The sequence below is a fragment of the Lipomyces japonicus genome (assembly GCF_038497905.1).
Source record: "Lipomyces japonicus strain CBS 7319 unplaced genomic scaffold V1514scaffold_60, whole genome shotgun sequence".
NCBI lineage: Eukaryota > Fungi > Ascomycota > Lipomycetes > Lipomycetales > Lipomycetaceae > Lipomyces > Lipomyces japonicus.
The window spans coordinates 24448-37519 of NW_027117872.1; the positions used below are offsets into that span (position 1 = coordinate 24448).

At 41.1% G+C, this 13072-nt stretch overlaps 6 protein-coding genes across 6 annotated transcripts; 3 read left to right on the forward strand and 3 right to left on the reverse strand.

The window, feature by feature from the left end:
• The first annotated feature begins 148 nt into the window (after positions 1 to 148).
• On the forward strand, positions 149 to 2053 carry V1514DRAFT_337463 (nucleotide-sugar transporter-domain-containing protein). The gene is made up of 4 exons (XM_066928676.1): positions 149 to 464; positions 524 to 553; positions 618 to 818; positions 889 to 2053. Exons 1-4 carry the CDS (start codon positions 402 to 404, stop codon positions 1750 to 1752), a joined length of 1158 nt encoding a protein of 385 aa, XP_066781132.1. The 5' UTR covers positions 149 to 401; the 3' UTR covers positions 1753 to 2053.
• Positions 1810 to 3930, reverse strand: V1514DRAFT_354494 (telomere regulation protein Stn1-domain-containing protein). Its single transcript, XM_066929594.1, has 3 exons — positions 2403 to 3930; positions 2200 to 2352; positions 1810 to 2147 (listed from the first exon to the last, which is right to left on the reverse strand). The coding sequence occupies exons 1-3, from the start codon at positions 3901 to 3903 to the stop codon at positions 2032 to 2034; spliced, it is 1770 nt and encodes a 589-aa protein (XP_066781133.1). The 5' UTR covers positions 3904 to 3930; the 3' UTR covers positions 1810 to 2031.
• A 141-nt stretch (positions 3931 to 4071) lies between these two features.
• Positions 4072 to 5698, forward strand: V1514DRAFT_337467 (uncharacterized protein). The gene has a single exon (XM_066928677.1). The coding sequence runs from the start codon at positions 4485 to 4487 to the stop codon at positions 5586 to 5588; it is 1104 nt and encodes a 367-aa protein (XP_066781134.1). The 5' UTR covers positions 4072 to 4484; the 3' UTR covers positions 5589 to 5698.
• Positions 5699 to 6336: 638 nt separating this feature from the next.
• On the forward strand, positions 6337 to 7737 carry V1514DRAFT_197225 (Rho GTPase activation protein). The gene is made up of 2 exons (XM_066924648.1): positions 6337 to 6845; positions 6915 to 7737. Exons 1-2 carry the CDS (start codon positions 6464 to 6466, stop codon positions 7469 to 7471), a joined length of 939 nt encoding a protein of 312 aa, XP_066781135.1. The 5' UTR covers positions 6337 to 6463; the 3' UTR covers positions 7472 to 7737.
• A 1064-nt stretch (positions 7738 to 8801) lies between these two features.
• Positions 8802 to 11111, reverse strand: V1514DRAFT_337476 (BAR domain-containing protein). Its single transcript, XM_066928678.1, has 4 exons — positions 10995 to 11111; positions 10705 to 10737; positions 10510 to 10624; positions 8802 to 10443 (listed from the first exon to the last, which is right to left on the reverse strand). Exons 1-4 carry the CDS (start codon positions 11028 to 11030, stop codon positions 9236 to 9238), a joined length of 1392 nt encoding a protein of 463 aa, XP_066781136.1. The 5' UTR covers positions 11031 to 11111; the 3' UTR covers positions 8802 to 9235.
• A 349-nt stretch (positions 11112 to 11460) lies between these two features.
• On the reverse strand, positions 11461 to 12987 carry V1514DRAFT_349008 (SAC3/GANP/Nin1/mts3/eIF-3 p25 family-domain-containing protein; the record flags this gene model as incomplete). Its single annotated transcript, XM_066929355.1, has 4 exons — positions 11461 to 11668; positions 11727 to 12337; positions 12397 to 12553; positions 12620 to 12987. The coding sequence occupies 4 exons, from the start codon at positions 12985 to 12987 to the stop codon at positions 11461 to 11463; spliced, it is 1344 nt and encodes a 447-aa protein (XP_066781137.1).
• Between the last annotated feature and the right edge of the window lie 85 nt (positions 12988 to 13072).

Consider the following 13072-nt stretch of genomic DNA (forward strand, 5'->3'; position numbering starts at 1 on the left):
CTCGCGCAGTTGTATTGTGCGTGAAATTCCGGGTAAGCCTATTCTTAGCTGCTTCATACTATTAAACTCTAATAGAAACCTTATTTGGCCGTGCGCCCGCTCGCCGAGTTTCGAAAAACATCATCGCATTTTGTGCTCGAGAGAAAAACAACAACGGCAGCAGCAACAAATTAGGAAGTACCTGTATAGCTACTACATCGCAACAGATACATTTTGTTTATATTGTCTTTTTTTTTTGTGAATCAATTCAAAATTGTTCAGTTTTCGATCAGAGTGATACGATAAAGGCAGAGATCGTCGGTTTGCAACACAACCACAACACCGACAACATATATCTCTACTTTTCTTATTAATCATTGCTCATTCGTGGGTTTTACTATATTTGGTTTTCTGTCAAAAAAATGTCTCAGCAAGATGTTCCCAGGCTGTTTCATGTGCCGTTAAAGTACATCTCACTCGTGACCGTACGTTCTATTAAGCCGTTTGACCTCATATGAATTGGTTCTAACCATGATACATGCAGCTCACGTTTCAAAACTCGGCACTTATTCTTGTATGTATTATATTTTTCTTTTTGCACCAGTTGGCTTCAACCTCTACTTACTAATGGAGGTTAGATCATGCATTACTCCCGCATCATGCCTGGTTATGACAGTGACTCACGGTATCTCGCGTCTACCGCGGTGCTCATCAATGAAATTTTAAAGCTGATCATTTGTTCTATTATTGCTGGATTCACCAGGGGTCCAGGTGTTGCTTGGAGGGAAGTATTTAGCGGTGACTGCTGGAAATTAGCCGTCCCTGCTTGCTTGTATACAGTAAGTTCGTGAATTTTCATACATTTCCATCATGCTTGAGCTCGGAACCGGCTAACCTTGCTTGATCCAGATTCAAAACAGTTTGCAGTATGTTGCGGTATCTAACCTTGACGCTGCCACGTTTCAAGTCACCTACCAGCTGAAAATCATCACGACTGCCATTTTTTCCGTCACCATGCTCCATCGCAACCTATCACTGCTAAAATGGTCGTCGCTTCTTATTTTGACTCTTGGCATTGCTCTTGTTCAACTGCCGCAAGATATTGTCTCGTTTGTTGCGTCATCATTTAACTTGTCGCTCCGGGTTGACGAAGAATCCGACGACGCCGCGATTGCCAACGAAGAAAGCCTTGGCAGCCAGGTAGACATGAATCAAACATTGGGACTGGCTGCTGTTATTATTGCATGCGTCCTATCTGGCTTGGCTGGCGTATATTTTGAGAAAGTACTCAAGGGCAGCAGCGCCTCGCTTTGGGTTCGTAACGTTCAACTATCATTTTTCTCGCTTTTCCCTGCATTTTTTATTGGCGTTTTATGGAAGGACGGAAGTCTCATTTCCGAGCGAGGGTTTTTCTTTGGTTACAACGCTGTTGTATGGACTGCCATTGCATTTCAAGCCGGTGGTGGCATCGTGGTTGCATTATGCGTCAACTTTGCTGATAACATTGCCAAAAACTTTGCCACAAGTATTTCAATCTTGATTAGCTTTATTGCTTCAGTTTATTTTTTTGATTTCGTTGTGACTTCAAATTTCGTGATTGGTTCCATTTTGGTCTTGATCGCGACATACATTTATTCCAAGCCAGAAATCAGGTCGGTGACTCACGGCGAGGAATACCGATCCATTCCGTTGCAGTCCGCAATCGTTGAAGATCCGGGCCCTCGCTCTCCTCGGCCACCAGTCTCGTCACAATTTAATGAAAAACAACAATAAAGCGGGTTATACATGTTGCATTTGTATCATAGTTTTTAATTATTTTTTTTATTTCTGCTGGCATGTTATTATACTATATTATATTTGAACATTTTTTTTTTATTTTCTTTTTTCTTTTTTTTTGTTGGTGTCTTTATTGTATCTTAATTTGTGAGATATGTGCTATTTAAATAGTGATAGATTTAGAAAGATGATGTATACATGTGATGTCATGTTATTTCATGTTTAATGATTCTATTTTTCCCTTTTTTTCATTCTTTTTTACAACATGTGTAAGGCTTAAATCATAGCATTTAAATCATCCAGCGTACACGTCCACGGTTTATCCAAAATCTTGTTTCGTTGCAATTCAAGTGATTCCCAAAATCGGATTTCTTCAAACGCATCTTCGACCGCTGCACTTTGAGTTAGCATGTAATTAATTTTTTTGCCAAACTTAATACATACTCAATGTTTTAACCACCAGTTGACGAGAATTCCGGTAATAAGTTAGCTTGCCGTTGACTCTTACCAGGCTACCGGGATCAATTCCTTCCAACTGTTTCATGATATCATTATCATAAGATTTGCATTCAATTGATTTGCCGGAACCGTCGTCCACTTACATCTATTAGTCGTTTTAACGTAGTTACTGTTAAGGCATTGCTTACCTCGAATGTAGACAAATGTATCTTTCATCTCAACCCGCACGCAAATGCCAATTATCGACACAAAAATGATCGGATGATTAAGCCAGTAATGTTCAGGATAGGACGACAGTACGTCGGATCCTGATAATTTGTAAAGCTTATGAATTTCGGCCACAGTCAGTTTAACAAATTTGTTAAAAGTTTGTGATAACTTAAACAGTGATCGAGCGTAGAATGGCAAACCATTCACAATTGAAATAACATATTTTGCTGGAACTTTTTTTAATTTAAATTCAGAATTGAATTGCATAGTGAGCGCCTTGCTTCCTTTTAAATTATCAGGCGTTTCCCTGACTGCATGCCAATTGCTATCCGAAACGTTGGCTTGAAATCGTTCAGGTACAGAAACCTCATCTAGAAATATCTTTTCCGTGTCTAATATTAACTTTTCTGTAACTTTAGGCTCTTGCTTGATATTATCCACTGAGACTTGTTGCAAATGTGCTCTTTCTGGTTCATCCAAAATAATTGATATTTTCTCTGTAGAGCCAATAGACTGAGATTGCATATTCAGTTTTGGTAATTCTTCAAATTTTAAATGAACCTGTTCGACCTTGTCACATGATAAAAGTTCTGGAGTATTGATTAGTCCATTATCTGGATTACTCTTCTTGGAAATCCCAAATTCGTTGTCCAATGTAATTTTTTCTATTTTACAGAGTTTCTCCGCGGCAGAAGTTGCGATGGTTGGCAAATTAAAATCATGCAACGTGATTGTCTCAATCCCGTTACTAGACAACGATAAACTGTTTTGCACATGATTGTCGTGTAATAGTTCCGAGACATCTGGTAAACCAAGGTCGCTTAACGATATAGTTTCAGTTTGACTGCTCTTGCTATTATTATTATTATTATTGTCAAGCGTAACTTTAGAGTCACGATCTACCTTGCCACCGCGTGATTTTGGCTGAGGCGACAAATCCAGCAAATCTAAACTATTTAACGTCATCGTCTCTGCGTTGTTGTCATGATTCTTCTTCGTTGCGATATGCTCGGAAAACGCCACCTGACGACAGGCAATTTGCACGTTGTTTGCTGGCTTAATGGGCGAACTGGTTGGTGATTCTGACCAGTACTCGTCAGACGCATAAATATTAGTGGTGGCGTTTTCGTTCGCATGTTCTTGTTCCGCGCTCGCAAGTTCATCACAGTGTTCAAGTACGTGACGCGCCGCCACATGAGTAAATTCTTCTGCTTGCTTGCGAAGGCTCAGTTCTTCCTGATACGCGCCATTGTGTTGCAAAGCTTCCTTTGCTGCAATTTTGGTTGATTTATTTTTCCGCTTCTTCTTGCGCTTGCTCTGGCTTTTCTTGTTTATCAATGATAGTGGTTGTTGGTTCGAAGGCAACTGTAACGCGTCGGCAGAACTTATTGAATTACTTGCAAACTTGGCAGACGGATTCAAAAATGTCGGGTTAATCTCAACTGTTGTGAATTTTCTATGTCGCTTGTTTTTGACCATGTCATATCTTTTTTCCCCCCATTTTTTGATCTATAATGAACTGCCGAAGCACATTCGATATAAAAACGCGTTTTCAAACTTCGCGAATACGCGTTCACGTGATTTTCATGTGCGTTGCTGCGTTGCGCGTTTTTAAACCAGGCCAGCCCAAAGTGCCATACCGTTTTACCATAGTCAATAGATAGTAGCTGGATGAGATCTAGCTATCGCTCACTCTTACGGTGGTTGGTATAATATCTTTGTTTGGTCAGTTGAAGTTTCGACTTGGCGGTTCAGCCACTATCAGCGTTGTTATTCTTATTTTGCTGTGGCAATCGTTTACGTTCAGTTTGGTTGATTGTGTTACCTGGTTTAGGCAAACTTGCAAACCACAAAGACTTATCGTGATACCACTTTATTTATACCTTACCTGCAAGTATTTTCGATCGATTCCGTTTTTTGTGACCCAGTGTGAAACTGAATTTTACCATTTTTATCTGCCGGTTCTGTACTACGGTTTTGACAAATTTGGATATCCACGCAGACCGATATACGATCCTTTGCAAAGAGAACTTGCTCAAGCAGTTCGTGAAGGTCTATATATGCCATCGTCCAAGTTGCCATCATGGCTAGCGTCTCAGATAGGACTCGGGGTTGCAAATGCTCTGGTTTTGGGATACCGTTCATATCAGAAATTTCAATTTGTGGTCAAGACAAAGATATGGTCGTTTGTCGGTGCAGATTATGATAGTTCAATTGAAGTCACCGGGCGCTCTCCATACGGTATGAGTGCGCAACACAATACGGAGTCATTGTCAGTTAATGGACAGTCAGTTGACCAGCTGTCCGTGACGACCAATTCATCAGTGTTTGATGGCCGAATTGGAAGGTTCATACGAGCATCAAAATTTAGAAAGATTGACAGGATGAAGACATTTATGGAGTCATCAAATGTTGCACTGTTTTATCTCAAGCCAGAGCCTAATACTGATGATCGAATTATTTATGTTTACAACAACCAGGCAGAGAAAGTGTACGTTTTTTTGCAACCAGATGTACGTTCAGATACGTGGACCTTGGCCTATTCAGATGCTAGAATCGGCACCGGCGAGTTGGCAACGATATACGTGGGCAAGCACAACGGATTTGGTTCAGGAACCGGGATTATCTCACCCAGGGCGCATCCGGGAAAATATATTTTGTTTAACAATCCTAATGGCGGACTGACGTACCGCAAAGTGATCAAGCAGTGGTCTACGGAATACGGTCACTTGCGTACTTTTTACTTGTCAGGTTCGTCGCCGTATCATTGGACTAAGGATGGATTTTTGTTGCTGGCAGAGGCCAAATCTATCGATTTCTTTGTGGCCGACACCAGCGCGATGGACCTGGCAAGGGCGGTCAATACTGATGAGGCAAGGAGTCGGCGAAGAACTCAGGCGCAGTCGGCCCGAAGCGAAGCAGACCAACCCGCTCAAGCCGGAACTCCAAACGCGGCAGTAATTCCTACGATGGCCCCAAGAGAGGCCCAACCGGAAGTGCTGGCGCATGCTGCCAGGATAGCCAAGGGCATGACGTGGAGGATGGCGATTGATACGGGCAAGATAAGCCCGGAGGTGGTGTTGGCTACGGCGTGGATCAGTATAAGGCATCAGTGGTCGAGCCGGATTACAGTTCGAGGAGAACAATTACCGGAAGGTGTTTGAATTGCAATAAAAAAAAAAAAAAAAACGAGTTTGTTCGTTGTTTTGTTTGCAGCGCTCAGTGATTGCCAATTGGGCATCACTGTTTGATCAATATAGATTACTATCATTAATACGAAGGAATGCGTAGAAGAGATTAGCAAATAAAGAAAAGAAAAAAGAAAGAAAGCAACAAAGAACAAAGAACAAGGAACAAGGAACAAGGAACAAGGAAGGGTGCAGGAAAAGCAAAATTCGGCGTGTAGATCAAATTGCCCATTTTGGTCGACGTTTACAGATTTAATTAATTGTCGTTTTGGGCCAAAGTATCGCCCCGGTTAAACTTTGCTATTTTTGCACGGACCAGCTCATGGCAATCACTGTCCTGGTGCGCCCATCACGGTCTCTTTGAGCCCCAAGTTTTTGTACTTTGTGCACCGTGACTGCAGCAAAAACGTCGTGAAGAGCATCATCATCATCATCATGTCCTTAAACAAGGAAAGGCAGCGCAACACCCATTTACAAGGCTTCACACACACACACACACCCTTCCCCGCGTTTGATCCGCTTTACAACGACTACGTACTGTCAAAAAGAGCTCGCGTTATTGGTTCAGATCAGGAAAAAAAAAAAAATCTTGTTTGAAGGTCCAATTTACCAGCTGAATGATATTCAGATCGTGTTAAAAGCGCCGGGGTGCCATTTTTTTTAAGCCGATCTTCTGTAAAGGCACTTTCTTGATTCATGCCCGAGCTTCGGTGTACCTGGCGTTGCCATCACGTTGCACATCATTTGTCTGTTTTTGGCCGTCCTTGTGTGTCTGATCTATATAAGCAGGACCACTCCCTGATTCTACCAGTCCAACAACCAGATCACAGCGTCTTCACTTGATTTGCATCATGACTGATTCCATGGTTATTAACCCTGACAACAATGTTTCTTCGCCCCACACGTCGCCCTTCACAAGGTGGTGGAGGACCTTCAAGTCCAGGCGCGGTCCTCGCGCTCCATCATCAACGCCATCATCAACGGGTGCAGTCTCGGCCGTGCTAACGCACAACATCTCAAACACCAACAGCGGGTCTCCTTCTTCGAGTGACACCGCCGTCAATTCAAAAATTGACGACATTTCGGACGAATTTATTTTTGGCGTTCCGCTTGGGAAATCATTACAATATGCCAGCGCCACGATCTACAGAAAGAAATCGAATGGTGACAAGGTCGTGTTTGGACCCATACCAGTTATTGTGGCCGAGTGTGGCATGTATCTTCAAGAAAAAGGTATATTGCATTTATATTTCGCGTCGGTTTTTCTTTTTAAAAAAAAATCTTAACAAGTCTTGTTTTTAGCCCAGAATATCCAAGGCATCTTTAGGCTGTCTGGATCGGCCAAGCGAATCCGTGAGCTTCAACGCATTTTTTCCACCGGACCTGAGTTCGGTAAACAAATCAATTGGTCATCGTTCACGGTTCATGACGTGGCCAGTGTTTTTAGAAGATATCTTAACAATCTTCCGGAACCCATAATCCCACTTGAAAACTACGACGAGTTTCGTGCCCCATTTATGGCCAAACACGAGCCTTCTGGAGCAAGAACGCCAGGCGGAACGTTTCTCAAAAAAAAGGAAGTGGTCTTATTATTGCAATCACTGATCGACAAGATTCCTGCAGCCAACAGGCAATTACTTCTGTACGTGTTGGACCTGCTCGACTCGTTTGCCAAGCATTCAAAGAAAACGCTGATGCCTTCGTCAAATCTGGCAGCCGTATTTCAACCATGCATTTTATCTCATCCTAATCACAACATGGCACCAGATCAATACGAAATCTCGCAAGAAGCAATTGTTTTCATGATTGAGCAGAGAAAACATTTTGCCATGGCTGATGATTCTGCTACCGCTAGCTAGTTCGCCATTTCGCAAACTATGAATTATACAAAGAAATCAATCACATCGAGGTCACAGTAAAACCGTGTTTCATCTTCGGAATATTCGAGTCATTTGGATGCCATCAGGCATTTTACGCAAGATTGCGAGTAATGGAGCGTCGCCCTCCAATGTCGCATGATCCGGCTGATTTGGTCAAAATAAGCAATGACACCACAGGCGTCTGCACTTAAACATTGGATGCTTGTTTGAGATTATTTGGCGGAATACCTGCGACTGTATTTTTCAATGTCGCATTAGTACATGTACATAATGGATTGGTAAATGGTTGCTGAAGTGGTTTCGAGGTGTGTTGTATGGAATGAGGTTCCGGACATGTTATTATCTCCCGCTAATAAATTAAGACCATTTTCCCTCGAGAACTGCAGAAGTCTGAACGTCTTGACGGACCATCCTTTTCATAATTGCAGACCCGTTCTGCTTGCCATCTTGTGAAACGGAATTGATATAAGCTTAACCGGTACTAGCTACTCGCCTCCGTCAGAACGAATCAATGACCTGCATCATTGGCAGAAAATTAAAAAATGCGAGAAGCCGATCCAAAGTTTCATTCCACACAACATACCCTGGAACTAATTCAGCAACTATTGCGGTTGCCGAAAATAAGGAAAACGTTTTGCTCGCAACCGCAACTGCCACCGGTGACATTCACGAATCCTCATTGATTTCCAAAAAAAAAAAAAAAAACATCACACGTTCAACCAGCTGGTCAACAACAGCAGCGACAGTCTGGCATGCAACGACTACAATATACGCTTCTCCCGCAACCGTTGGATTCACAATAAGCTTCTGCCAAGCCGTTCAGATGGGCTTTCATGTGAGCTTTAATGTTGGCGGATTATTTGCCAAATCATTGAGGTGATCAGTATATCGATCGGTAGTCAAAATTCAGATATTAAGGTTTATGGTAAGTTATTATTTTTTTGTACAAGCTGATTTAAATTAATTTTTGGTTTTTTTATTTTCTCTTCATGTGTGACTAGTGATTGACGTGATTAACTGCAGGCGGTAAACGTTAATCCGAATCCGAACCAATAATGAATTAAATATAGTAAATAGCGAAGGCATTAAGGTGCAGCCTGGAAAGCATTAGCGGGCCTTTTTTTTTTAGATTCTGTAACATTATTATTTTCTTACATAATATGATTTTCGCTTTTTATTACTGTATATTGAATGGTTTTTTTTTTTTTTTTTTTTTTTTTTTAGGCGGGTGGCTAATTTTGAAATCTATGTAAAAAAAATGGCATGATTGTAGTTAAACGTGAACGCTACGAGTTCATGGTTAACCATGGCCTTAATACATGCCGCCTTAATATAACAAGACCGTCAGACTTCCATAACTGCTGTAAAACTCTTTTTTTATTAAAAAATATCCAAAATTTTGCCACACGTTGTACAGTATATATCACTATTATGATTATGAACAATGGAAGTGGAAGTGGAAGTAGCAGAAATGAATGTTAAAATGCAATTTGCAATTTAATATAATTGATCCTCATCACAAATGTAGTAACAACGTTCCCCGCGCACTCCCATTCTTGTCATTGGTTCGAGTAAATGAAAAAAACAAAAACAAAAAAGAAAAAAAATTTAAGACTAATAATTTAAAAATTAACAAACTCCAATATGCCACAAAAGAAAAAGAAAATGAAAAAAAAAAAATTAAATAAAAAACGCAGACTCGAGAAGCATTCTTTTTTTTTAAAAAAAACAAGTTTTTTTTGTCTAACTTTCAAATGCAACGTAGTTTCCAGGGAACACGCCTTGCGCGCCGTTAAGTTTGCCAGTCCACCAACCGTTCGGATCAGCAGTTCGCTGGACAATTTCAATACGATCACCGGCATGAAACGATAAATCTCCTTCTGCCTGAGCAGCATAATCAAATTGAGCAACCACATGCTCAGCAGGAAGCGGTGGCTTGGCACCATAACTTGACGGTGCACCAACAGCAGGAGCCGCGTACGCCGTCTTTGCGTCATAAGCTGCCGGCCCAGCTGGTGAAGTTGGGGCCGCATATGATGGAACACCCGGTTGCGAGTACGCCGGTTGCTGACCGAATGCAGGCTGAGTGTACCCGGTAGGTGCTGGTTGTTGATACTCAGGTTGGGCATATGCATTTTGAGCACTGTACTCAGCGGGTTGTTGATAGCCATATGGAGGTGGTGCGCCAGGTTCAGAAGAATACCCTCCGGGACTGGCCGGTTTTGCACCAGGACCACCAGGACCACCAGGACCGCCGGGCCGTCGGAATTTAGGATCCACCCGTTTTTTAGCTCGCACGACTTTAAACCGCGTAATATCAATGGCTTCCGCCCTTTCTTGAACATCACCACGCTTTGTGTTAAACGCAGTCTCAATGTCAACCTCGGAACCTAAATTAAAGTATTCAATACTGTTTGCATTCATTTTTTCGTATAAAGTGTAAAAAATATTAAGCTGCATGTAATAGAAGGACTGGAAAAGAGGTTTGATAAAGTCAGTTTCCAACTGAAACAACTTCGGCAGATCTTCCTTTAACATGTCGTTGTAGTAGTTATACTCCTGTTCAGCAATTTCCGTATTACTTTCAGCCGTATACAATGCTTTTTCATCTTTTAACGTTTTCTCTTTCTTTTCTCTTAACTTCTTCAGAGTGTTATTGTGCCGGTCCAAATCTAATTGTTTATGTGAACGCTTAAGAACCAATTTGCGAATGTATTTAACAATTTCGAGTAACTCATCTGCAGGCTTAACAATTCGAGTTTCAAGCATTTCAAGTTCTGGTTGAAGCGTGGCCTGCAATTCCTGAACAATTTCACGATATTGCTCACATGCTGCAATGCCTTCCGGATTGCCTTCTGGAATTATTGAATTTGGATCTGACATGCGACCACTGATTGGCTTGTAGATCTCTTCTATGGCCTTGGAGAATTCGATCTGGTGCGATAACATTGCTAGTTTGATGGTCAGATTAATGACAGAACACATTAAAAAAATAAAAAAAAAAAAAACTAACTCACAATTAATTGCGGAGTAGTACTTCCCCGATTCATCATGAAGCTTTTTAGTTTCAGCTTCAAGTTCTTTGAAACGTCGTTCGGCGTCAATGAAAATTGCATCTTTAGTAATTTCACCCTATATATATATACGCCAAATAATAAAAAGCGTTTAGTTGACTTGAATCCTTAAAAGACTGTCCCTTTATGACTACTTACAATGTTCATTTTCTGACGAAAATTTTGAGGTGCCTTGATTAAAGAAAATCCATAGTTAGCATCAAGCTAGATCAAATAGTGATAATGATAATGATAATAATAATAATAAAATGTAAATGTAAAATCTCTGGTTTTTCATTCTGGAATCGATAATTATTGGATCGGCTGGGTCGGCAACTAGGCCGGCAATCGGATAAGGAAACATTGAACACGAATGGCCGGAAAGCAGCATACCAAGGTGCGAGCGATTACGAGTTCCTCCAGCCAAAAATAAAAAGAAATTTCCTTACCCGAACAACGGACTTTTGAATCCCCTTCCACGACATTTTCTTTCGCTGACGACGCTTGTAAGATGAAAAAAAAAAAGAAACGATGATGATGATGATGACGATGATGATGTGCCTTACAGAAAGCGGAACTAGGCACGAGCAATGTTTGGGCTGAGGAAGAGCCACACAACGTTCCTCCGCCGCTGAACACAAAACCCACCCCGAGGTTAGCAGTCATATTTTTTTCTTTTCCAAATACATGAATTATTAAATACTGAGTTTAACTATATGTTCTTGAGTCTACATACAATATATTGTTTAGAACAATCTATATTTATTGCTATTTAAATTTCTCTAGGTAAGTTAACCTCAAACTCATGAACTGATCAACTGTGGTTCCGAAATATTCCCAAATCCAGTTCCAAAAAAATATACCTCAAGAAAAAAAAATATATATATATATATATATGCATATATATAAATTAATTCAAATCTGGCCCTTGATGTCAATCTTCTTGAATGCTGCAATGCGATTTTGCAGGGCCTGTGGATACGCCTCTTTGGTTTTCAACTTAAGACTATCCGCATCCACATAGATGTGCATGGCGTACTTTGTAAGAAATTCGAAACTTGAAATATCGCTTTCGAATCCAAGCTCGTCGGTCAAAAATCGTAGTGATATGTCAGGTCGAAATCTATACATGATTCAATGGTCAGCAGGGGCAAATTTGGTATCACATGTGAAGTACTCACGCTTTGCAAATAATCTCTAACGCAGCAAGCCGTTCGCGCTCGACAAAGGAGTCCATCACGTATCCGCCCATGTTAGGCGCGGTCACGTAAAGACGCATCAAGCTGTGATAGTCCTGGTCGGTCATTGCCGTTCGCACTTGCAATGCATGTTTAACTGCCGGATCTGCTTTTTCTTCGTCAGTAAGTTCAGTAAGTAAATCATTCATGTCGCTCTTGTTGCGTGTATGCAACAGGTATAGTATTCGGTAGGCCAAAAACTCGGTTGCATGACCTTGAACACCCGATGCGTATAGCGATCGCAGTTGAGTTTGGCATTGATTATACTCGCCCAAGTCACTCCTTTCCAAAGCGATCCTGGCATGGATTTCGTATACATTTACGGTGAATTCATTTTGGATATGCTGGACTGTCAAGTCTTGTCGCAACGATTTAAACTGGTCACATATATAAGCGTAATTCTGCTCCAGTTTCCACTTCTGTTTAAGCAATTCTAACGTATTTCGCAACACATGTAATGGCCGCACGGTGTCAGGATCTGGCGCGGAGGTAAGCCGAAGGTATTTTTTTTCCAACTTCATACACCGGCCTACAAAAGTTTCAGGCTCTGTATCCTATAATTTAATTATTAATATTGTGAATAAAATCCCATTAAGATTGCTTTCATTCTTACTGTTATGTACACTCTGTTCGAACTATTTGATGCTATATTTTGCAGTGGCGGTGTTGATTCTGTAGAATCTAGTTCAAACCGTTTCGCTCTTTTCTGCTTTCTTTCATTATCTTCTACTGTAATCTGGAATTGATCTGTATCTTTGTTGGCCGGGGTCCTTCAAAATTAAATTAATTTAGCAAATAAAATTATCCAGAAAAAAAAAAGGGTATTCGTCTCATACTTCTTTTTCTTCGATATCTCAAATTGAATTGGCTTGTTAACTTGATCCCACTTGGCTGAACGCTTGCTTGCATTTTTGGAAACAACTTGTTCCCGATTGCTTGCCGTCTTAACCGGAACATCTTTCCTCAGTTTTTCTAACTGATCTTCCTCTACATCCATCACATCGCTCGCTTGAACCTCAGGTTCCTGAGACAGAAGTGGCTTGCGATCCCAATCAGTACTCCACAGGGTATTATTCTCAATCGAGTCAAATATCAATTGCTTAAGACTTCTTTCCATTTCAGGGCGGTGTAAAGGCAGGGCCGTCTCGAAGCACCTGCCAACGTATGCCTTCAATGAATCTGGCCAGACTGTGGTTGCAGACATGTTTGAATTTTGGTCGGTTGAAGTCAGTGAGTTTGAATCTGAATTTCTTAAAGATTTGTTAACAGTCACAGAAGAATATGCCGAT